The 25,036-nt window shown below is 40.1% G+C and overlaps 1 protein-coding gene across 1 annotated transcript; it reads left to right on the forward strand.

The window, feature by feature from the left end:
• The first annotated feature begins 837 nt into the window (after window positions 1-837).
• Window positions 838-23,258, forward strand: LOC125100335 (2'-5'-oligoadenylate synthase 3-like). Its single transcript, XM_047730480.1, is given in 11 exon segments — window positions 838-888; window positions 1,379-1,570; window positions 2,479-2,665; window positions 5,013-5,203; window positions 7,359-7,519; window positions 12,107-12,231; window positions 18,379-18,568; window positions 21,958-22,105; window positions 22,107-22,168; window positions 22,670-22,803; window positions 22,806-23,258. Coding segments are annotated over 10 exon segments (1,377 nt in total). The 5' UTR covers window positions 838-888; window positions 1,379-1,411; the 3' UTR covers window positions 22,826-23,258.
• Window positions 23,259-25,036: the final 1,778 nt, after the last annotated feature.

Genomic DNA, 25,036 nt, shown 5'->3' on the forward strand with positions numbered 1-25,036 from the left:
CGTTTTGTGGCATTTGAAGATGGAGAAAGGGAACTACCAGCCTAGGAATATGGGTTGACTCTAGAAGCTAAAAAAAGGCAAGGGAGTGGATCTTACGCAGAGCCTACAGAGAGGAACTCAGCCTTGCCAATGCTTACATTTTAGCCTGTGAGACCCCTATTAAACTCCTGCTCTCCAGAACTGTCAGGTAATAATTTTTTGTGTTTAAGCCACTGAAGTTTGTAATAATTTGTTACAGCAGCAGATGCAAAATAATTTATGCATGCAGTTAGAAAAGTTGCACCTTGGGGTGCCAGGGTGTCTCACTCAGTTGAGCAGCCCACCTTGGATTTTGGCTCAGGTTCTAATCTCAGGGTCCCAGGATCGAGCCCTGTGTTAGGCTCCACGCTCAGAAGGAAGTCTGCTTAACACTCTTTCTTTCTCTCTCCCTTTCTCCGCCTCTTTAAAATAAATAAATAAATCATGGGGTGCCTGGGTGGCTCAGTGGGTTAAAGCCTCTACCTTCCGCTCAGGTCATGATCTCAGGGTCCTAGGATCGAGCTCCGCATTGGGCTCTCTGCTCAGCAGGGAGCCTGCTTCCCCTTTTCTCTCTGCCTGCCTCTGCGTGCTGGTGATCTCTGTCAAATAAATAAATAAAATCTTTTTAAAAAATAATAAAATAAATAAATACATCTTAAAAAAATCAAAATAGAAGTTTGGATCTAATCAATTGTCAAGACACTGATAACTATAAATTGCGGACTTCTAACCTCTGAGAAAGGAAGTCTAAGCTTCAGGACCAGCTTTACCAATGCAAGCAGAGTTACTTGGCAACCAGAAAAACAAACCGTTTCAGGAACAGCCTGCTGGAGACCGGAATCCCGGACATCTACCTTACTGTGTCTCTTGGTACAAACTTCTATTCTTTGTCTGTTTCCAACTACTTTTAAAAGTCCAGGGAGCGATTCAAAAGACATGTGTAAATCATTACGCATGATAATTTTCTCAAATATGGGATTCAGGGGTGGTAAAAATTGAAGAGACGATGGCTCTTGGAGAATCCTTGAGTAAAGAGCACGTCTAAAGGAGCAGATGCTAATGTCTTTTGGGTCACAGACTCACTTGAGATCCTTTTTAGAAGACTGTGCATATATACCTAGACATGATTTTGCATTTGGTTTTACTGATGTTACAGCTTCCTTCCTGTTTACATGCCCAAGTTTACAAACAGCTCATCTAAATAAGTATTGTGTTTGATTTTAGTGAGGGAGAAACTTCTTAGAAGACACTCCTGGGACTGAGCACAAATTAGTGCACTAGAAGTAACATCTGTGTTCTAGTTAACTGTGAGGGGCTAGATTTTCTTCAAAGGGCTTATGCTTTTTGTTTTTGTCATCAGCAGGATCCACATCTACTACTTCACTGGGAGAGGATGTGGGCTCTTAAATGCTATAAGTGTGAGTGCTGTGGGAGTGATTTTGTCAGCTGCAAGGCTCTGAAGTATCACTTTCGACAGAAACATTTTGGAAAAGTTCACTGCGAAGAATGTGGCCGCGAAGTCCCAAGGGAAAGACTGCATCATCACAGTGAGGTACAAGTGGGGAAAGCACCTCTGCTTTTTATTTGGTTTTTAATTCTCTTCATGGAGATTTGTTGACAGGAGACTAAAAATTAGAACAGAGCTTGTGGCCATAGGCCAGGTGGTGGGATGCAGCAGGAAGGCACACTTTTCAGTGTCCGCTAGGAAATATCCACCTCCTTGGGCTTCCCTTTGTTAAGGTTGCTCAGCAGAATTCACTGGACACAAGTGTTGTATTCAGAGCAGCTGCTGTGGTTGTAATTATTATTCCAAAATGCTTGTGACATGTCGGGATTCTCACAGTTCTAGAATTTTTACTTTCAGTGTAACCTTAGAGGTACATGTATATACTTCTCACTTTCCTCCTCTCCCTTTCACAAATAAGGGAGCAGAGACCCAATTAGGGAAAATGATTTGCCCAAAGTCTCCAAATAGTAAATGTCAGAAAAAGAGCCAGTATGTCATTCTTCTGATTTTATAAAACAAAACCTAGTGCTTAAAAAAAAAAAAGTATCCTTTTTTCAGCACTGTGGTTTTCATGGTTCATTTATTAATCTATAGCAGTACTCAGGGGTGCCTGGGTGGCTCAGTCGGTTAAGTGTCTGCCTTCCACTCCGGTCATGGTCCCAGGTTCCTGGGATCAAGCACCATGTTGGGCTTTCTGCTCTTTCTCCCTCTGCCTTCTCTGCCTGTTTGTGCTTTCTCTGTCAAATAAATAAATAAAATCTTAAAAAAAAAAAAAAAACTACAGCAGTGTTCCATCTATATCTAAAGAACGAATGGGCTTTGCTGTGTTTAGGAAACAGAATGAGAATCTCTCTGCTCATGATTGAGAGCATTTAGTCAGAAGCCAAATGAAGACGAGGAGACCTTTCAAACAGCTCTTGTAATTCCTATGTTATGTGTTTACTTTTTCTCAGTCTGAGTCTGAGAGGTCAACCATGCAGACACACAAGCTCGGCTGGGAAAATCTAGAAGAAAGGAATATAAAGCATATGGCTACAGAAATATCAAAAACCTGTAGGATGTGTTCGAGGCGCTTTGGAACAATCCTTAGTCGGGAGAACCATGAACTACAAGAGCATCGATTCACAGCCAGTAAAAGAGGTAAAAAAGTTGCCTCGCTCTTTCCCTTTGTGTATATTTATGCAACGTAGAAACCATATTTTGGTTTTCCCTCAGAGCAAGGCTTTAGGGTTGCTTCCAGGAACAGGAAATAGAGAACGGAGGATGGAATCAGGGTGTGGCTTAGAACTATACACTTTTGGGGTGGCAGGGATGAAGAATAATTTTGCCAAGCCAAATTTGAAGAAGAAGCTGGAAAGCCAAGGTATCATTCAGAGAGACAATACAGCACAATTCTGTGGGCTTGCAGTCAAAAGTGGAACCATGTCAGGAATTCAGGTGGGAGTCAAGTTATGGTTTATCCATGTCAAAAACAAGAGAAACCACAGAACTAAGATCTTAACACATTTTGCTCTCATATGTGCAGTCTGTCCTCTAAACTAACTGGTGACAGCTGCTCTCTGAAAGGCTCTTAATAAATAGAACTTCTTCCAGGAAGTAGTAATTGATTCTGGATACACAGGTGTCACTGAAAAGTAATCATTTTTTGATGAACTTTCCCTAAAGAGAGTAGTATATAAATTGGATATTATGTTTCAAGCTGAAGAATCAAAGTGTCAAAACAACAACAACAACAAAACCAACAATCTGTTAACTTGGCTTAATTGACAAAGCTTAACCAAGGGGCTCTGTATCCCTTGAGTGCTGATACAAGTTTCTTGTTACTGATTAGTTCTGAGTATGTTCTGATTTCCATTATGATTTTTTCTGAGATCCATGATTTATTTAAAGTCTGTGGTTCTTAAAATTCCTTAAAGCTTGAAGTATTTTTTGTTATTTTATTACTGGCTTCTCATTTAATTGCATAGTGGCCCGAGAATGTAATCTGTGGGACATTAGTTCTCTGGCACGTGCTGGGTTTTATTGGTAGCTGAGTATATATTCAATTCTTGTGAATGTTCTATGCATGCTTGAGGAGGAAGTTCATTCCCAGAGAGCATTAGTGAATGCTTTAAGGCACTTGAGCTCTCTTCTAGCCAGCGGCCAATCTAAAATGAATTCTCAGGGCTAATATGAATTGGTTGTATGAACCTGATTGAGGGACACTTTGTGATTGCAGATACTCAGGGATTTTTTTTTTTCCTGGTCCATCTAATGCAGAAATTATGAAAGTTTCTTTGCTGTTGAAGGGGCTCAGGATATGCCACCCCAAATTATGCCAATTTGGTGTATTGATTATTTGGAGGTGAGGCAGTTGGTAAACAGGAAAAACAAGAACTCTCTGCTTTCCCTACCTAAAAACAAGCCAGTGATCACCCCCTCCCCTGGACCAGGACCAGAAGAGTAGCCTTTATCACTGGAGACCTAGAGACAGATAGCATATGAGTCTTCATAAACAAGCAAACCTTTATAACCTTCATCTGCCATTAGTTCCCCTTTTATATTTCCTAGTCACTTTCCCACAATTTATTGGCCTTAGAAGCCCCAAACCCTCTTCCCTTTGTCTAGTCACTTGTCTCCAATTTATTATACTTTGTATAAGTGGTGTACGAGCCCCCAGGTCTCATAGCTACTTTGAGTTCTTTTCTGTAGAGCATTCTGTGCATATTTAAAAAAAAATGTTAACAGTGATAAAATGTGTATGCCTCTTCTCCTGTGACTCTGTCTGTTGTCAGTTTAGTTCACATGTCCCTTTCACTGAACCTAGCAATTCAGTGTTCACTTCCTTCTTCTGAAGGTGGGGTCAGTCTTGTCAGCATTTCTGGCTCAAAACAAACAAAAACCCCACACACCTACGATGTCCCCCTTTAAAAATAATGCACTATCTCCACATTTCTACATGTTGGCTTAGTTTTTTCTTTTTGAAAGCACCGTGCAGGCCAAACCAAACATTCTGGAGGCAGAATATGGCCTGTGGGCTGCTAGTTTCAGACTTTTAATAGATGGAACTTGGAATTCTGTACCCTGGGATCATTTTGTTGAAACTTGTTAACATACATGTTTTTCATTTAGAAACTTTAAATGATTTCATCGACTGGAACAAAAGATTTTTTTTTTCTCTCACATAGAATGGTTGGAATATCTGTTTTCTAAGAAATTCAGCCATTCTTCTATAAAGACCTATATATATATAAATATATATATTTAGGGTTATATATATATATATATACATAATATAAAGGGTTAAATGTCAGCTAAGTCTAGAGGGGGTGACGTTTGGTGTTCACCTGATACTTTACTAGCAAGCAGAGTCAGTCTCCCCATTATCACAGCTAGGTAGTCCTGGGGATTAACTAGACAGAATTTGCATGTAAAATTAGATTCTTGCCTTTGACACACATCTATTTCTGTGCAGCCAATATGAAATCCTAGTTATTTCTCTGTACAGCGCAAATGTCTATAGGATTTTCACCTCATCATATGTTGGAGTGTAAGAGTCCCCAAGAGCTACAGAGATTTGCAGATGAAAATATCCGCCCAGCCTCAGGTCCTCAGAACGCTGCCTGTGTGGCTGAGATCGGGGCCCTGCTCACGCGGATCCAGGCTTGCTTTCCAGTGCCCACCTCCCGAGTCATCCAGGTAATCTGAGCCCCCAGCCCTCTGGCCAGGCCACACAGCCCTACGGAAGCCATTTTTCTCTCATGGAGGTAACGCACATCAACCGGGCAATGTCACGTGTTCAAAGGCCAGTGTTGCCTCCTGCGTGGGGTGACACGGCCTGCAAGGAGCCCTTTGAAATGCCAGGGAAGGCTTCAGGCTACTGGAGCAGGCACGCAACCATGCGACATCTGGAGCCCATTAGGGTTGGCAATTTTTGCCCAAGGGATGAAAGTGCCTTTACATTGGCAGGACCAGGGAACTGGCTCACACTTGACCGATGTTTGTAAATGCTTAAGGGACTTTCAGGCAAAGGAGGTGAGCCTGTCCCCCAGGGCCCCGTTTCATGGCTGAGCAGTCTGCCTGTGGAAGTAATTAGGTGCTGCACTGATGGGCTCCCTGTCAACCTAAAGACAGCTCTGTGTGTCCAGGAATGGCTGTCCGCAGAGCACAGAAAATTTCCTGGACAAAAAAGGGATCCCAATGACAAGGATGATATGGTTTTCTCCCTATTGTTATTATTATTGTTAACATTAATACCATCGGTGCATACTTTTGAATCAGTTTTTAGAGAAACAATGTAGGGCAGTCCTGAGGGCCTTTCATTCCAATAATTTTTCTGCTCCTTCATTTAAAAATGCACAGATAGGGGTTCCTGCCTGGCTCAGTAGGTAGAATAGGAGACTCTTAATCTTGGGGTCATGAGTTTGAGCCTGCGGAAGAGTGTAGACATTACTTAAAAAATAAATAAAAAAGAATTTTAAAAGGTGCCCCCGAGTGCACATGTAATTGTTATAAAATCATCCTTAAGCCATGCATTCATTTGAAATAATAAGTGATTTTTTAATGTAACTCAATAGCAAATATGACTTGAGTATGATTCAATTCTTCCTGAAGATAGTTATGACAAAAGCCTGCATATGAATGTTTTATTTTCTTCTACAGAGATGAGGTGTGGACACAGAGCTGGATATTGGGAGCCAGTGTTCAATTCTGGTCCTGTACGACACTCGCTCAAAACAAGGGCCACTGTTTGATTAAGCTGCAGAATTGTTGTGCCCTTTATCCCATTCTTGGAGACTGACTGTACACATTACTATGTTGAGAACTCTTGGGTTAAGACTGCTCAAAACGCCATTTCTCGTATTCCTTTGTCACTATAATTTCTAATGGGAAATAGGTTTCATAAATTAATTGCACTAGTGAGAACTGTGTTAAGAACAGACAGGATGGGAGAGACAGGGGGACACAAGGCACCCACTAGAGTTAGTCCTCATGACTAGCAGATAGAGAACGATGCTGGAGTCAAACCCTGGAATGCTTTCCAATGTCACGTGAAAGTGCGCTGTCCCTTTGTGTGTCACGGTCCTCCTTTGACAGACTGCTTTTGCCTCATTTGGGACATTATGGTTCCCAAATCATAGGTAACAGCCTTCTTTTACTGACAGAGAGATTCCTTTGGGAACTGGCAACCTACATTTTCCTTGAGTGCTAAAGAAGGCAACAATGTACTGTTAATTACTTAACATTTTAACTTTTATAAAATTACATTTAGCAAGAGATCCGAAGTAAAATCTCATTAATTACAGGACATCTTTAAAATTTTTATTAACATATAATGTATTATTATTACAGAACATTTTATTAAAAATCATTCGAGATCTATTTAGAAGCAGAGCAAATGAACATCTACCAGGAATGGTAGTCACTTCTGGTTACAACTCTCACGGGTCAGGTTTGTTGGGACACTTAGGGCTGGGGCTGCCTGTCTGGGTGTTCACTGAGGGCTGCCATTGTGAGCTTTGGACTGTACAGTGGCAAATTTGATTTCTGCCCCAGGCCAGTGGCTCCCAAGCAGAAAGAGTCTAAGGACTTGTGGTGCTAAGTCTTCCCATGGATTTTCAGGCTTTTTTCTGCAAAGAATACTTCCTTTTTCATAAGCGAGGCTCAGTTCTCAGTAGACCATGATAGATTCCTTCCTCCTTTTCTTTTTCTTCTTTCAGGGTGAGTGGGGCTCAACTGCACATATTTGAGCTATTCCACAATGTTAATTGACCCTAAAATACTACAACTTGAAATCTGTGCTTCTCTCAGGGTTAGTTTGGTTTTACCTACATTGTATCGTTTGTCTTCACAGGGTGGTTCTTACATAAAAGGGACTGATACTCAAGGATGCTCTGAGATTGACATCGTGTTGTTCAGTGATGTGTTTGCCGATGTGAACCATTGCAAGAAACAACTGACAGAAGCGTTGGATGCTCTGAGGGAAAACTTGAAGCAAACTTCACATGGAAACAGGTCTGGGTGAAGGTGTTACTGTGAATTCTCTTGTTCCATAGGTGGAAAAGTCAGCTAAGGAAAACTCTTAGCTTGACACAAAAGGGCATTATTAAATAATAATTACTTGTGTATGCTAACATTAAATTCCTAGGAAGAAATTTGGAGAAATTGCCTCGGAGGCATTTTTTTTTAAAGACTTCTAGATAAACTTCCAATGAAAGTTCATGAATTTGAGATCTTATGATTTAAGGACTAATTATGTCTTCTCCAACGCACCTTTATTTAATTTCCATCCCCTTAGCTGAAATCTGACTCTGAGGAATGCAAACAGGAAGGGGTGGGAAAGGTGCCTCCAAGTACCAAGAATCTTTGAGACACATTTGTCTGATAAACATTCCCTTCAGTGGTATCCTGGGGTCTCTCGCTGATGTGGCTTTGCTGACATTATGCACAATGTCTCCTCTTTGCTCCAAATGTTGAACTAATCAGGCCTGGATTGTGTGTGTGTGTGTGTGTGTGTGTGTGTGTGTGTGTGTGTTTTGGTAAGTTCCAAAAAGAGAAAAAGAAAGAAATGAAAAAGGCTTGACTTGTTATTTATTTTTCTATTTTATTTTTATATCACCTGTTACTTTTTCCAGTCTAGTGAATTGTGGTTGAAGAAAAATGCAAATATCTGTGTTATAAAATGAAGAAAACAGTTCTGCGTAAAACAGACCAAGCTAGGTGCCACTTGGATGTGAAAATAAGATCAGTGTTTTAAAACAGTGTGTCAGAACTGTTTCTTAATTTAAATAATAGATTCATTACCAAGTCCTTGCTTCAACTGAGTATAGAGAAGTAGCTTGAATGTGCCTTTTATTGAAAAACACTACCTTCAGGAATACCAAACACCTACTAAATTGTGGCAGTTAGCAAAAGACGTCAGATGAATGGCATGATGGTAACTGTAATGAAGTCCATTGGGTTGGAAAGGCAGAAAGGGAAATGATGGAGTTTCACATATGATTACACTTTGAATGGAGAAAGACCACCTTTAAGACAAAGGAAAACAAAAAGGAGAAATGGGAGAATGTGTTTTTCATTTTACCCATTGCTTCTTCCAAGTTTTCCCCATTAAATTTGTAAACTATATGGCACATTATACCATTGTTATTATTATTTATCAAAACAGAATGTTAATGTACTCTAAAGGCACATTAAAAATAAGAGTTAGGCTATATGCTTTCCATGGTGACCTTATTTGGAATCAAAATATTTGTTTTTCATTGTTAGGTCCTTTTTCTATACTCCTCGCCCACCCAACTTCAAAGAACCTTATGGACACACTCTCCCTAAACCTTTTTCCCCTCCTCCACAACTCAGGTACCCTTTTCCTGGAAAAACAAAACAAAACAAAGTAAAACAAACAAACAAAACCCCCAAAACCAGTCCTTGAAGGTCTTTACTTTTTAGATTTCCAGAATGAGTTTTGAAGTAAAACCCATGAAAAATAACAGCCCTGAAAACCTTGGTTCATCTCCTCTAATTGTTCCTGACTAAGAACAAGCAAACTCATTTTCTCATCTGTGTTCCTTCTATTCTTTCAACTCATTAAATAATTTAATTGAAACCCTTTAAGGTTGAACCGAATTCCCAGGTAACCACTGTCTTTCCTTTGCACCTGTTAAGTGCCTGTTCATTTTCTTTTCCCCCAAGTGACTTTTCTAGGGACTGAATTGTTTTAATTCAGCCCAGGATCCGTTTTAGCCCATGTTTTATTTTGCTGAATGGTTCCCGTGGCTGAATAGGAGCGTATTTGCTGAGGACTGAGGCTTCAAGGGAAACTGAGGAAGGACCCCGGAGGCAGGGAAGGAAGCAGGTTGCCAAAGGTGTTGGCCTATGCCGAGATCTGTGCGCAACAGGTGTTTTTTGGGGCTTTCTTCTCCACTACTCAGAGCAACTGAGACCATATCGCAATTCATTTGAAGGGAAAATTGAATTAAACATGGAAAAGAAGCAGATATGTGGGTCTGACAGTTGGTTTAGACTCCCACCCACTGAGAGTATAGAGTTTATTGTTTCAGTTGATGCCTGGTTTTTGGTGATATATTGTTTGTTGCTATTATTTTTAAAGCTATTCAGTTACTTTATTTTGAGAGATGGGTGTGAGAGAAAAAAAACAAAACAAAACAAAAAACAACCTCTTTCTTTTCCTTTGAAACTGTTCTATGTCTTAACCTACCAGTAACAGCAACTGTTCTGTGTCAGTCATTTGCTGGGCCCTGCTTGTGAATGAAATCTCAGGAGACTTTCCCATTAAGCCCAAGGTACTGGAAATCATTTATACGCCAGAGGAACTGTGCTCCTCTCTTTACATGTCAGTGTGTTTATTATTAAAATACCACAACGGGAAAACATACTCTCAGCTTTTAAGGAGACACAGCTATAAAATATGCGTCATGCCTATAATGGTTATGGTTATAATGGGGAGTTCTCCCCATTATCTCTTATGGCTTTGATTTAGAGGTTTTGAAAATAGGAATCTCTGTTTCATTATATTATCCAGTCAGAGCATCTTAAGGCTTTTCTCCGAGAAATAGTTTTTCAGAGCCACATCGCAGGACATCGCAGGCATTGTCTTAATAAGACACGGACAAGACAAGACCTGTTCAGGGACTGGGCTGACAAGAACAGAATGGGAAATAATATCACCTGAGGATTTATGAGCAGGCCCTGCTATGACTCATGCCTCATTTCTACTAATAATATTAGCAAAAATCTTTTGGGATGTTCATTGGAGAATAAGATTCATGCAGGGTAGCATAAGAGAGTACTGGCATTCTCTTTAATCTTGACCCATTCTAGAACTCTGAACTCCTCAGTAGATCTAACACTTCATTCAAACTCTCTGGTATCCACAAGAGTAGGCTTCACACACCTATGGCCAAGTCTCCCATAGCCCTATCTCTTGGAATTTCTAGTGATTTTTTAAAGATTAAAGCCAGGACACCGTGCATAAAAAATCTTAGTTGCACCAGGGTATGTTCTTTTTCCAATGAGGGTTTACTGTTTCTTTCTTCACCAAATAGATAGAGTAAGAGTTGATTATCCATGTCACACCTCATACCCATCAAAAAACAAAAACAAAAACAAAAACAAAAACAAAAAAACATGTGTGGAGGCAAAAGCATTGGTATATTTTAAGGATCCCCAGGTGATTCTACCATATGGCCAAGTTAATGGACCACTGTTAGAGCTTGGTATGTTTGTCAGGAACTCCCCACTAGACCTTGTCACCTCAGCCCTTGAGACTGAACCCTAATCCATGTTGTCTCAACCCAGTAAGACTGTCAACAATCCCATTCAACTCTTCAAGACGTCCTGCTTTGTTTCTTTAACCATACCTGTCTCAAGCATCTTTAGAATTCAGCAGACATTTGGAGGGAGAAGAAAAGGTCATATTTCAGGTTCAACTCTCCACCGTTCCCTTTAATCAGGATTGTGGCCTCCAAGTCTCTTCACATTGTGTTAGCCCCAGGAGCTTGGCAGGGTTCTGCTGGTTTCTTTAACCCCAGCAGCTTCTCTTTGACCAAACAAAATCCATGTTTTCATCCTCTAACCTATTCCCCAAATCAGTGTATGTCCCCAGAAAGAAAGCAGCAGAGTATATGCCCATCTGTTCATGATCTGCTGTCCCCACCCTCACCAGACCTCAGCCTCTCTAGCTTCAACTACCTGGTGCCTCTCAAATATACCTACACATGGTTATTTATTTATTTATTTTTATTTTTAATTTTTTTCAAAGATTTTATTTATTTGACAGATAGAGATCACAAGCAGGCAGAGAGGCAGAGGGAGAGAGAGAGGAGGAAACAAGCTCCCCACTGAGCAGAGAGCCTGACGTGGGGCTCGATCCCAGGATACTGGGATCAGGACCTGAGCCAAAAGCAGAGGCTTTAACCCTCTGAGCCACCCAGGCACCCCATACACATGGTTTTTAAAATCTGATTTTCTGGTTGTTCTTATTGAGCATCAGTCTTTTATAAACTACTCCATTATACCCAGAAGTAGAAGCCAGCTTTCTTTAAAATATTTTACTTCATCATGTTCATGATTGGCTATATCTTGTGCCCCAGTCCATATTCAGATGCTAATTCATTTAAATTACTTGTTAATCACCTATTATGTGTCAGTTTCTAGGGACAAGGGAGTGAAGAAAATATATACAGCTCCTGCCTTTGTTCAACTAATACCCAAGTGTGAGAGAAATAAGCAAATAATATAATTCCAAGTGGTAACTAAATGTTGTAAAGAATCATCAAGCAGAGTAAAGGGGGCAGGAAACAGGGAGGGAGCTCTTGTTTTAAAGGGTGGCCAGGAAAGGCCAACTGGTGCAGCAGAGACCTGAATAAAGCCAGTGCTTAAACCACGTGGATCATCTTCAGTGAGTGTATTATAGGTATAGGAACAACAATTGCAAAGACCCTGAGGAGGGAACATTTCTGGAATGTTCAAGAAATAGTCAAGAGAGTAGCAGGGGTAGAGTAAGGGGAAGGATGGTTGAAAATCATCTTGTGTTTCATTCTTTCTCTTCTTTCTCATGCCATGTCATATTCCTTTTTTAAGGATCCTAATGGGAAAGAGAGCACCATTGTCTTTAAGATTCAGTTTTGTATGTACGGAAGGTCTTCACAGTCATTCCTTTGAGATCATGGCCTACTGTGACATCCTGGGGCCTGCCCCTCCCACAGGTGAGATATATTTGTTTTGTTTCACAGGAAGCCTTAAAATGGGTGCCTTTTCAGGTTGTATTTAGGAGGGCTGAGCACCCTGGACATCATATTGATTGAGGCATAGGGAACCAGACTGCTTATAGTAGAACTGGAACATGGAGTGTTTTTAGGAGGCACTTTTCTATAGCACGTGAACACCATGTATCTGTATGCCACCAGTTTTTAATTTAAAAAGTGTGATCAAGGATTGACTATTTGTCTGGTATAATGGAGTAGAGAAAGAGCGCAAGAATCCCTTTTTGAGCCTAAGTTGAATTTGCACCAGGATTCACTCACCATCAGGGAAACTCAGGAGGATGAATGAGTCTCCTCCAGGGGGAGGGATGGGTTAGAAATACAACTTTAGCCCAAACTCAACAGATCAATGTTGAAGAGAGAGTGGCTTAATACTTAGCACCAGTGGATGCATGCCCCTCCCTGTCTCTTGGAGGAAGATTTCAAAAAATTTTGAGTGAAAACTGGAAGAGCAGTTTTCTGGCTATCTGCTATGGTAGCCAGAGCTCAAGTCAGCCCAGCTTTGCAGCCTGAGTGATAGAGTGTAGCTCCGGGGCTATGGTGGTGTGAGGAAGGCATCCAGAGGGACTGAGTAGTCAAGAGGCACCCTCACTCTGCCTTGAGAAGAGGCAAGAACAGCCCTCTCTCTTTGATGCTCTTACTTTCCTGGTACTGGCAGAAATGGTTGTGCCTTTGGCAAGCACGACCACCCTGATGGCATTACTGTTTTCGGTAGGACCCTCAATACTTCTGGTAACAGCAGCCATAGAAGACATTGGACCACGCAAAAGATCCAGAGAAGATGGTAATGACAAATAGCATGTGGTATGGAAAGGAAGAGTCTACAAACACGTGTGAACTAGTCGATGGGAGCATTTTAGATAGGGGAGGAATCTGAGGGAACTCCTTTAGGAAATGGGAAATGAGAAGGACAGAGTCATAGAATGACATTGTTATGGCCATTGTGATGTTACATTTATCCCTAAGAAGTTGTGGTATCTGGAATGAGATATGAAATGTAAAATTTAGTCAGATGTATAAAAAGTGAGGATAAAGTATCTCCATTAGGCAAGAAGACGAAGGCCCTGTCATGGGCCCCTCCGAATTCACCTATTAAAGCCCTAACCCCAGTGTGATGGTATTGTGATGAGAGGCCTTTAGGAGGTAGTCAGATTTAGATGAGGTCATGGGATTAGGGACTCCTTGATGGGATTAGCGTCCTGAGAAGAAGAGAAGGAGATCTCCGAGCTTCCTCTCTGGGCCATGTGACAGCAAGAAGGCCGCCCACTGCATATCAGGAGGAGGTCTATCACCAGGAACCAAATCTACCAGCACCTTGACCACTTCTCAGCACTTCTCAGCCTCCAGAAACGTGGAAAAATATATTTCTGTTGTTTAAGCCATCTGGTCTGTGGTATTTTGTTATAGTAGCCCAGATGACTAAGTGATTTATATAGGTGTAAATATATTCTCCAGAGAACTTGGGACTTGAATCTAGGCTTCTGCGTGAAGAACATGTATATTCTTGTATACATATATATACATATATAAGTATGTGTGTGTGTGTGTGTGTGTGTGTATTCTCTTTGAGGCAATAGGTGGAAACAAATTGCCAAATTGCCATGAGCCAATACATGGTCAGTGATTCTTCTGCAGTTTATCAGGACATATTAAACATTTTCATTGTTATTTATCTCTTTGGACTATTATTTGTGGAATATCTACCCTGTGCTCTTAAATACTTATAATGGATTAGATAGGAGATCAAGATTTTTGTTCTTTTGGAGCGCACATTTTGTAGGCGAGAGATTCATGAGCCCAGTAACCCTGAAGTATCTGTTTTTCCTAAAGCTCCATGCTCTCTCCCATCTCTATGTCTTCGCACACTGTTTCCATTGATACATTTTTCTTTTTTTTTTTTTTTAAGTTTATTTAAATAATTGCTCTACCCAACGTGGGGTTCTTGAACTCATGACCCTGAGATCAAGACACATAAGCTCTCCTATCTGAGCCAGCCAGGCACCCCTAATGGTATACTTTTCTAAACTGGTCCCATCCTACACTCTGCCTTGTAGTTTCTGCTTACCTTTCAAGACTCAGCACAGTGTCAGCTCAACTTCCTTCTCTAATCTTTCCTAGACCTGCCTCTTGTGCTTTTCTCCTTTCTCCTTGTATCACTGCCGCAGCGCGGTCTTCCTGTATTGGCACTATGCACGGGTTTGGCTTCCTACAGTGTTTTGAGCTCCGTGAGCAAAAGCTTTTTCTTTTTGCCTGGCACTGTTTTTGTTTTTTGTTTTTTTTTTTTAGATTTAATTAATTTATTTGACAGACAGAGATCACAAGTAGGCAGAGAGGCAGGCAGAGAGAGAGAGGGAAGCAGACTCCCTGCTGAGCAGAGAGTCCGATGCAGGGCTCCATCCCAGGACCCTGAGACCATGACCTGAGCCAAAGGCAGAGGCTTAACCCACTGCACCCAGGTGCCCCTCTGGCACTGTTTTATTCAATAACTGCTTATGGAATAAAGGGAATGAATACATATAACATTGGTCCTACCCTCTCAGCCACACTCCAGAGGAACATGTTGACTTTCTTGATCTAGTTCTTTTACTTATCAATACTGTTGGACAGTGTGCTGCTCATGTTAAAATTACATATATTGCATGCTTGCCACCTTCTAGAAGCTATTAGCACTGGGGTTGCAAACATGAATAAGACCCAATGAGGTTTATAGTCTGGAGGGGAAAACAGATACATACATAGGTTATTTTACTATAACATCACCTATAATAAGACAAAAGTATGGGGAACTCTGAAATAAGACAGGGTGCTGGGAAAGGGAGTGTGGACTCTTAGGCTATCCTGCAGTTTTATTAAGTCCTCTTGGCTCTGATAATCTTGCTGATCCTGTCAGATTTTTTTGAAATGCTGCGATGTATCCAGCACCCATTATATGCCATATATAATTCTCCTTGCTAAAGTTAAAATCTGAATAAATGATCCCATTTGACTTGCACTAAAAACCTAAAAGAAAGATACTATCTCCAGTTTCAATATTTTAAAAAATTGAGCCTTAGAAAATGTAAGCAACTTACCCCACAGTTATGTCATCAGTACATAAAGGGGCTGGGTTGTCAATCCAGGGCCTTCAGACTGTCTAGGACCCATGTAGACTGATAACAACCTCCAAGTTCTGTAATGGAGAGAACACCCTGGGCTTGAGGCCAAATCCCAGATCTATTTCATATTACCTATGAGACCTTAGGTAAGTCCTATAAAACTCTCAAGCCTCATTTTTTTTCATCTATAAAATAGAGATAGTTGCAAGAATTATAATAATGAGATTTAATTTGAAATCATGTAGCAAAATACTTAGTACAATGAATTTTTTTTTTTAAAGTAATTCTATCCCTTTAAGTCTTACCATAGGCTCACCATGCTCTCATATTTGTGCAAATTGCTTTCTTTCTCTTTGGTGCAGACTTCAAAAGCACAGTGGTTAGCTAACAGCAGCTCCTGGGTAATTGTCTTGAGGATTTGAGGCTATATCAGTAGCTCTCAGGTGAAAATGTCCCCCAGAGGACAAGAAGCATGTTTTTACACTGGCTTCTAAGTCCCCTAAGTTCTTGAGCACAGCTGTGTGAAATGAATTGAAAAAGCCTGAAATTATTATGTAGCCCCGCTTCTCTCCACTGAGGTTGGGGAGTGGGTTTCATAGAACAACAAGAGTCCAGCAACTCCAGCAAGTCCTAGGATTTCAAGGAATTTTAGTGGGCAGCTCTATGTTACTAATAATTGTCAGAACAAGACTCCGATGATCGCCTCAAATCTTCATAGGCATCTTGTTGTTATTCCCTGCACATCTTACATGCGCGCTGAACAATTAATAGCACGGCCCGTGTGCCACAATGCAGCCCAGAGACGGGAGATCTGACGAGATCTGATTGATAACATTTCTGCTCCAGATAGGATACTCAGACCAGCCCTACCAGCGTCCCTTGGGAATGTGCCAGAAATACAGAATCTTGGGCTCCATCCCAGACCTTCTAAATGAGAAACTGCCTTTCAAAAGATTCCCACATGATTCCCGTACTCATTAAAGTGTGAGAACACCTGAATTAGCCACCAGTTAGGAAGCATTTGGGCTCAGATCCAACATGCAATAGAGGGCAGTAAGGTGACAACAGATGGCTTAACTTCCCAGCCATGCTGACTTTGCGCAACCTACTTAACCTCTCGGACTCTACTTCCTCACTTACATGCTGGCGAGAATCATAGTTCCTGCATCTCTGGGATGTCGAAGAGTAAATGTGTTAATAATTATTAAGCACTTAGAATAGTATTTGATTCAAAGCAAGGGAGCCAAGTATTCCTGCTTTACAAGTGGTGGCTATGATAGGATGATGATAAAATAAGGCTTAATAAACTCACCTAAGTCACACAGAGAAGAAACAAAAAATCATAAGCCTCAAAAGTAAGTTAGAGACCTCTGACTTGGGTTCCTGCCCTGAGGAACTTTGAAGGAGAGTAAATGTTGATACAGTAGTAGCTTTGAGTAGATAATCCCTGGGTCAGCCAGGACATCTCATCAGCTAGAGTAGGTCATCAAATACCTGACATACCTATTGAATACCAAAATTTGAGTCAAATTATTGTTTCTTTTCACTTTATCATCATAAATCTTGAGTTTCTGTCCCAGTCTGATTGCTAAGAAAGGCAGAGAGCCTCCCGGTAGAACCGAAATGTCTTTTGGAAGTTGTTCTAATGATTGTGGCTTAGAAAGTTTGGAGCTAAAATATGTGTGTTATAATATGCCTTGGTAAGAATATTTGCCATATGTAACTCTATTCGCTTACGTTTATCATAGGAATTTGATTTTACTCTCTAATCTGTTGATAATCAACCTACTTTAGAACTCTGATTTGACCCTGAACAACTGGACCAGTATGAAAAGGCTGTATAGATATGCTTGAAATTAGGACTCTAGATCAAGGCATATATGTTATTTTTTGTAAAATGTATTTTATAAGTTAAATAAGTCCCTGGCCAGTTAACTTTAAAATATTTATTGTAGATTCAAAATTTGCCACAATTAACAAGGACAATTTAGTTGGGCAGAAGGATAGGTATGTATAAGGGCTATCCAAAATAAAATCATATTAGAAATTCAAATTATGGGGGCGCCTGGGTGGCTCTGTCGGTTACGCATCTGCCTTCGGCTCAGGTCATGATCCCGGGGTCCTGGGATAGAGCCCCGCATCAGGCTCCCTGCTCAGCGCAGAGCCTGCTTCCCCCTCTTTCTCTCTGCTGCTCCCCCTGCTTATGTGTGCATGCGCTCTCTCTCTCTCTCTCTGTCAAATAAATAAATAAAATCTTGAAAAATAAAAAAAAATTAAAAAAAAGAAATTAAAATTATGTTGAATTGGGAAAATTTAAATAGATTATGATCAGAGATACTAAACATTTATATTTCCTACAAGTAGAGTAAGCACAACCTGAGTTGATGTTTTATGAGATTGTAGTAGTAAGTCTACAGATGATTATTTGATCATTCTTGCCATTTAATCTAGTTTTCCTCCCTCTTTATACAGTTAACTGAAGTGGATTATTTGTTTTAAATTTGACCTTAACACATCTTTAAATCTTCTCTAACCTTATAAATAGAATAAGTTCCCTCAAGAGTCCAGGTGGTACAATCTCTTCCACAAGTATGTGTACAAACAGAAACAATTTAGATACGAAACAAGGGGGTTTATATAGGTTGCTGTTGAGAGAGCCTGATGACATTTAGCTTATATGTAGATGATATTTGAAGTAAGGTAATGAAATCTGCTTCTGGAAATAAACTTCCTCTGAGAATAGACAGAAAATCTGCCTCATCAGAGTTGCTCCTAGCAGAGTTTGCTCAATTTGAACTGCTCCGGGATCATGATGTTGAAGTTTTCTCTTTAATGACTTGGCAAACTGGAACAACTTTCCTAAAAAGAAAAAAGGAAAGTTTTGTTTTAAATGACCAAGGTCTAATTAATCAGGGTAAAATTGTATCAGGGGAAACCAAGAAAGGAGAGGAGGGAGCACATACTTACAATGGTCTTTGTTCCTTGCTGTCAACAGATTTAAAACTTCACCTTTATCGCAGACTGTACCTCTGTGACGACAGTGACATGGTGCAGCTGTGTGCCTTGGCCCTCTTGCCATACCAAGTGGATTTTGTCAAGGCATCTGTGGCAAGGGTGAAGGAGCTCACTCGTTTAATGATACATTGGTTCAAGACATCATTTGCCAACTCCACAGAGGAAAATAAGTATGTACCAGCACATGGACACCATGGGAGCCTTCCTCTTTTCATATCCCTTTCTTTCACACTTCCAGGCCCCGCCTCTTTCCTTGGTAGGCAGAGGAGAGGGAATATATGGAAAGAGTGAGAGAGAAGGAGAAAGGGCTGTATAGGATATGGGACATCTGTATCACATTATTCTAGAACAACATAATGGTTTGGTAGGAACCAAGGAACAGAAACAAAAATATTCACTGGCATAACCAGGTGGATTGGGGCAAAGAAGGAAGGCAGAGGAAAAAGAAAAGGGAAACTACTAGCACAATGTGAGTGGGATGTTTACTCTTTGAAGCCTCAATTGTTCCTTCCTCTATAGCCAGTTTTATCAGGGGCAGAGTTGTCTTTCAGAGAAGGGGATCCTCAAAAGCTGACATGTGCGTGTTCGTTTATCTTTCCTTGCCCTTTGGTAGGAATGTGCTCTAACTTATGATGAAGGGATGTGAGGGAGAGTCAGTGACTCATCTGAGTATTTTAAGATAAACTTTTCATAAAGATGTAGAAATGAATTCTCCATTCGGCAGAAATAGCAGAGACAAGGTATTTACTATAACATATTTATATATGGTACTTTCTACAAGAACTATGTCTTCTTTGTCTTTGTATAAAGTTGTTAATATCTTGATTTGTTCATCTTAATCACTCACTCTACTCTTGTGTATTTTTCTGTTTACCATTGAAAATATTAGTCACTTTGCAAAAACATGTATTACTTCTGTATAATTTCCTCCTATTTCTAAACGTCCTTTAAACATCCTATATGTTTTTTCTCATTTGGTTGGGTAAAAATTTATTATTAAAGATAGAAGGGACAGAAGAACAAAGAAATAAAGCTTCTTGCCTAAGTAAGATTCTTGGTCAGATGACAAGCACTGGTTTTGAAATCTAACACTTTCTTTTTTTTAATGAAGAGCATTTATAGGTCTGGAAGACTAAACTTATCTATTGCTATAGCAGAACAATAATTCTAAGACTTAAAAAAGGTGGTATTGTGGGGAAATTGGACCACATATGTTATAATATGGTAATTGGTTTTCTATTTTGGGAAAGTAATCTGGTAAGGTTGTATTAAATATTTATTATGTGTTAAGGATTTTAAAATACTCAAACCATTTTTCAAGGTAATTCTCTTATATAAAGAGACAATAAAACATAAAAAATGTTTATTTATTACTTGGTTTCAAAAAAAAAGGTTGAGGCCATTTATTAAAAATATGTTATAAAAAAAAAGAGTACTAAAAATAAATGTTTAAATTTATTTTTAGTACTCTTAAACAAAAAGAGTTTAGAAATACCTAGGGAACCAACCTTGGGGAATATAAATCATATTTTAAAAAGGAATTCATATAAATATATTCAGAATTGTGCTTCCCATGCTAGGGAAAGCTGGGAACAACAGAAATGCTCCTGAAGAACAAATAAACTTGCACACAACTGGAAAGAGTTAAATGAAACAGTGTTAAATGGCCCAAATAGAACACAGGATAATCAGAACAAGTGTTAGAGGTATGTAACTACCCACGAGAACATGCCGTAAAATGTCTTCCCCCCCTACATTTACTCTCATGGAATATGAAGAGCGTCTCCTGCTTGAGTGGTTTTCAACTATGGTTTCCTTTCGGCGCATGGGAATACTAGCTGGGTCCAGTGGAGATGGATTTGGAGTCTGGTGTTTGTTGTTGTCATCCCTAAGGGAGTACTGCAGGAACTGAAATTATTGATCGGCTGAAATCTGGTTTGTTATTTCATGACCAGGATAAAAATGTTGTTTACTTCTGGTTTTTCTTATTTCCTTTACTGAAGTAAAAACAAACAACCGATAGTGATAGCATGGAAAATATTTCCATTCTGCTTGGGGAAAAAAACTGCTTGATTTTGCAACATATCCTCAAAAGAGATTGTTATGGCTAATGCATGCCAAGGCAACAAAAATACTATTTGGATATCAATCAACACAAAATCCTGAAACCACCTATTTTATTTTCTCCCATGATTTGTTTTTATTTTATTTTTTATTTTTTTTTAAAGATTTTATTTATTTATTTGACAGAGAGAAATCACAAGTAAGCAGAGAGGCAGGCAGAGAGAGAGGAGGAAGCAGGCTCCCTGCTGAGCAGAAAGCCCGATGTGGGGCTCGAACCCAGGACCTGGGACCATGACCTGAGCCGAAGGCAGCGGCTTAACCCACTGAGCCACCAGGCGCCCCTCATGATTTTGTTTTTTAACCCTCAGCTTTTTTTCTTTTTTTTTTTTAAGATTTTTATTTATTTGTCAGAGAGAGAGGGAGAGAGAGCAAGCACAGGCGGACAGAATGGCAGGCAGAGGCAGAGGGAGAAGCAGGCTCCCCGCCAAGCAAGGAGCCCGATGTGGGACTCGATCCCAGGACGCTGGGATCATGACCTGAGCCAAAGGCAGCTGCTTAACCAACTGAGCCACCCAGGCGTCCCTTAATCCTCAGCTTTAATCTCTATTTCATTTTTCCCTGATGTAACATAAAACTGCAACTTAAAAGATTAATGTAAAAAAATTTCCTTCTTACCCCAAATTCCCCATCTCCCTAAGAATATTTAGGACATATTTCGCCAAATTTGTTTTTTATGTATGCTTAGTTTTTAGAAACAAAGGACAAATGGGTTTTGCAGTTTATGTGTCACTTAAAAAATTGTTTTTCATTTAATCTATATTATATCTTTTTATATCTGTACCTAGAGATCTTAGAGATCTACCTTCTTTTAATGAGTGCACAGCACAGATCACTGCTAAGACAATAGAATGTAAGGTTCAAATACAAACCACATATGCAATATTAGCTATTCTGGTAGCAATATATAGAAAGGTAAAAAGTAATAGATGAAATTAATTTTAATAATATATTAGTCCACTATATCAAAAAATGTTCCATTTCAACATGCAATCAATATAAAACTTATTAATTAATATTTTCCTTTTTTAAAAATATAAGTCTTCAAAATCCAGAGTGTGTTCAAGTCAGATGAGCCACATTCTCTACAGAAGGAATAGAGTGGAAAATGCTGATAAAGGGAAGCATATGTCAAATTTGTATAGAGTTGATTGTATTAATTTACAAAAAAGACTGTATTAATTTACATTCTCACCAATAGAGTGTGTCTGTTTTCTCACAAACTCACCCATGTGGATATTTCACATTCTTTATATTTTGTCAATCTATTGGGTGGAAAATTATTGTTTGATAAACAGTGAGATTGAAAATAGAATTTCTTCTTCTGTAAATTGCCTGTTGGGCTTAAATTTTTCTCATAACTGAATAAATCTGTCTTCATTTTCTGGGAAATAGACAACCCAGGGAAAGTAGACAACCCTTCCATCTGTGTGTCTAGGTTCCGGAGACTTCCCTCCTCTTACACCGTGGAGCTCCTCACCATTCACATCTGGGAACTGGCGGGAAAGCCGCTGCTCTTCAGCCTGGTGCAGGGAATGAGGGCAGTCCTCAAGCTTCTGGTTCGATACGCAGAAATCGAGGTTGTTTTGGCACAGACACTACCATCCCAAGTTTCCCATTTTTGTAAAGGTGAAGCAGAAACACATAAGGTACTATCTATTTCTGTGCCCTGAGGAAAGGAAGAAGCATATTTGTCATCCACAAAGAAAGTCTGGAGCAAAGATAGCTTTATTGTGATTCACTGTAACTGAGAAGTCCTTAATTAGCACAGAGTCAATTCCCTTTGATTACTTCTCACAGAACTTTAATTCTCAAGTGTGAATTACGAGTAATTTGAGTGGAATGAATCAATGTGGATACACATGGCAAATGGGGAGGAAATTGAAGACAGGAAAGCGGGGAGGAAATGCCTCCTGAAGTGAGGAGGAAAAATGAGAAGGCGTCTGTGCTGGGGGGTTGTGGTGAGAGGCAAAAGGCAAGATGCTGCTTCCTGATGGGTATTAGCCCTCCATGGGCTTGCTTCCATCCTTCCAAGGGCCCTTTCTTAACCACGTTCCTTCTTTAACTCAGACATCCCCTTTTCTCACTATACAACAATCAAAACTGAGGTCAGACATGGATAGTTTTGTGTTTTGTTTGTTTTGTTTTAGGCCATTCATTTTAGACCCTGCCAATCCTACTGTCAACGTTTGTGACACGTGCAATGCCTGGGATGAAGTTGCCCTTGTGGCGAGACATAGCCTACTGAAACCTCTTTTCAGCGGAGTGAGAGCTGAGCCCCCTTGGCTTTCACAGACGACTGGTAAACTGGACAAGGAGCTGCTATCCTTGGATTTCCATGAAGAAAATAAAAAGGACGCTGAACACATTCCCAGTTAGAGTGCTCTGGAGGAAAGTCTGTATGATTGTCTCACTCTAAGTCACGACATTAGTGACCCAGTCTTTAACAAACATATTGATGTGACTTATCATTTAAAATAAAAGAATCCATTTCAGCCTTCAGGAGAATTGAACCATCCTCTCCCCATTTTTGGATTTATTTGCTTTGGTGGCCTTGTGAAAAAATATTTTTAAAAAATCAAAGTAGCCACAAGTGAATAAATAAATAAATTACCAGGTCATTTGAGAGAAGATTAACTGAAGGGTAAAAAATCACTTCCATTTTTAGTTTTAGTTCATTATGTCTTCAGGTTGACTTTTTAACTCTCTTGGTGATCTGGCGTTTCACTGGGTCACCTGTGTTTTCAAGATTTCCCTACAAAATCCTGCCTGCACTATGTACAGCCTGTTCATTTCCAGACATAAATAACAAATTGCTACATGGAAACATGGAACTATCTGGAAGAAATACCATGGACTGCCTCAGAATCAACTGTTTCCAAAATCATTTTATGTCACAACTTATGGGTCAGAGTGGAGCCATTCTTGAGGTGGTAAGGTGCTCAGCCCTAAGTAGAGGAAAATAAAGTACCCAGGCTATGAACTGTCCAGTTTTGCCACAACTGTTTTCAATTGGTGGCGTAAATTGTTTTGTTTTGTTTTGTTTTTTCTATTAAGCAGTATTAGCAGCCACTGATAATGAAAGCCAGGGCCCACCAGAAACAGACCAGAGGAAATTTCCTGACTCACTTGCATAGCAATGATTCATCAGCACAAAAGATGTATGAAGTGTGACTGAAGATAATGTGAGTTATTAGGCTTCTCCACATGACAGAACTCTTACATATAAATGAGCACTGGCCCCTTCAGGCGAGTCCTCAGAGAACTTGCATGCTTATTCCAGTGATGTGATTGGTCTGGAAACACTTTTAGACTTCCCCTCAGGGGAGAGTGTTCTTTTGAACATCCTTAATGGTGACAAAATTTGTCTTTGAGGCTGGATTTGATTTTTGGAATGGTACAATGTATTCACAGTGGACATCTGTTATTTTTGTCTACCCAGAATCCTTTCTCCAATTAATGGTTAGAGACTGCATTTCTTCTATTGTTCCTTCTGTCTCTAAAAGGCTCTAAAGGACAAATTTTTTTTTTTTTTGTCAGAGAGAGAGAGAGGAAGAAAGCAAGCACAGGTAGACAGAGTGGTAGGCAGAGCAGAGGGAGAAGCAGGCTTCCTGCCGAGCAAGGAGCCCGATGTGGGACTCGATCCCAGGACGCTGGGATCATGACCTGAGCCGAAGGCAGCCGCTTAACCAACTGAGCCACCCAGGCGTCCCAAGGACAAATATTTTAAAATATCTTGGGAAATGGCCACATTTTCTCACTTTGGTAACTGAACCCATATCTACCTCAGGTGACTCCTCCTTCTCCACAAGATCTACGTTGTTTAGATTGGACAAAGTGACCACTAGTTCTGGGGGGACAGGCGTGTGACTTGGGAATGGTACAGTGATTCATCCAGTAGATACCAGTAGAGCACCCAGTTCTGGAATTTGGATTTGAACTGGTGGCAGAGAATTTCTTCTGCTGCTATGAGGGAGCATGAAAATTCAGGTCAGCATCTTGCTGCTCCACAGGGACAGCCTGCCTAAAAATGGAGTCAGTACAAAAGAAAGCTGATTTGAGAAGTGAACAATGATGCACATGTATGCACATATGTGCACATCAATATCATGAGAGAGATCAGGTCCTGGTTTGTGCTCCTAGATACAGATGTGTCTGGAACAAAAACTCCTGTGCCACAAGCCAGTAAATTCCCCCTTTGCCTAGTAGGTTTGATTTGGGGTTCTACCTTCCAACCAAATGAGCCCTGATTGGTCCAGTAGAACAAAGCCAGGTCTGGTCAATGAACTAACTCATCATCAAGGAGTAAGGAAGACACCCCCAATACACTGATAATACCTTTCTACTCAAGAAATATTCATTGAGCAAATGCTAAGTATTTGATCTAATAGTCCAGATGCTAAAGTAAACTAGTTGGTTCAGGGGAAGGAGTTTTCAGCCCACAATAGACACTGCTTTCTTCTTCCTTTACTCAAATGAATTCAGAGGATCATTTCCAAAGACAAGTTCATGGCTGG

This window comes from Lutra lutra, chromosome 5 (assembly GCF_902655055.1).
Source record: "Lutra lutra chromosome 5, mLutLut1.2, whole genome shotgun sequence".
NCBI lineage: Eukaryota > Metazoa > Chordata > Mammalia > Carnivora > Mustelidae > Lutra > Lutra lutra.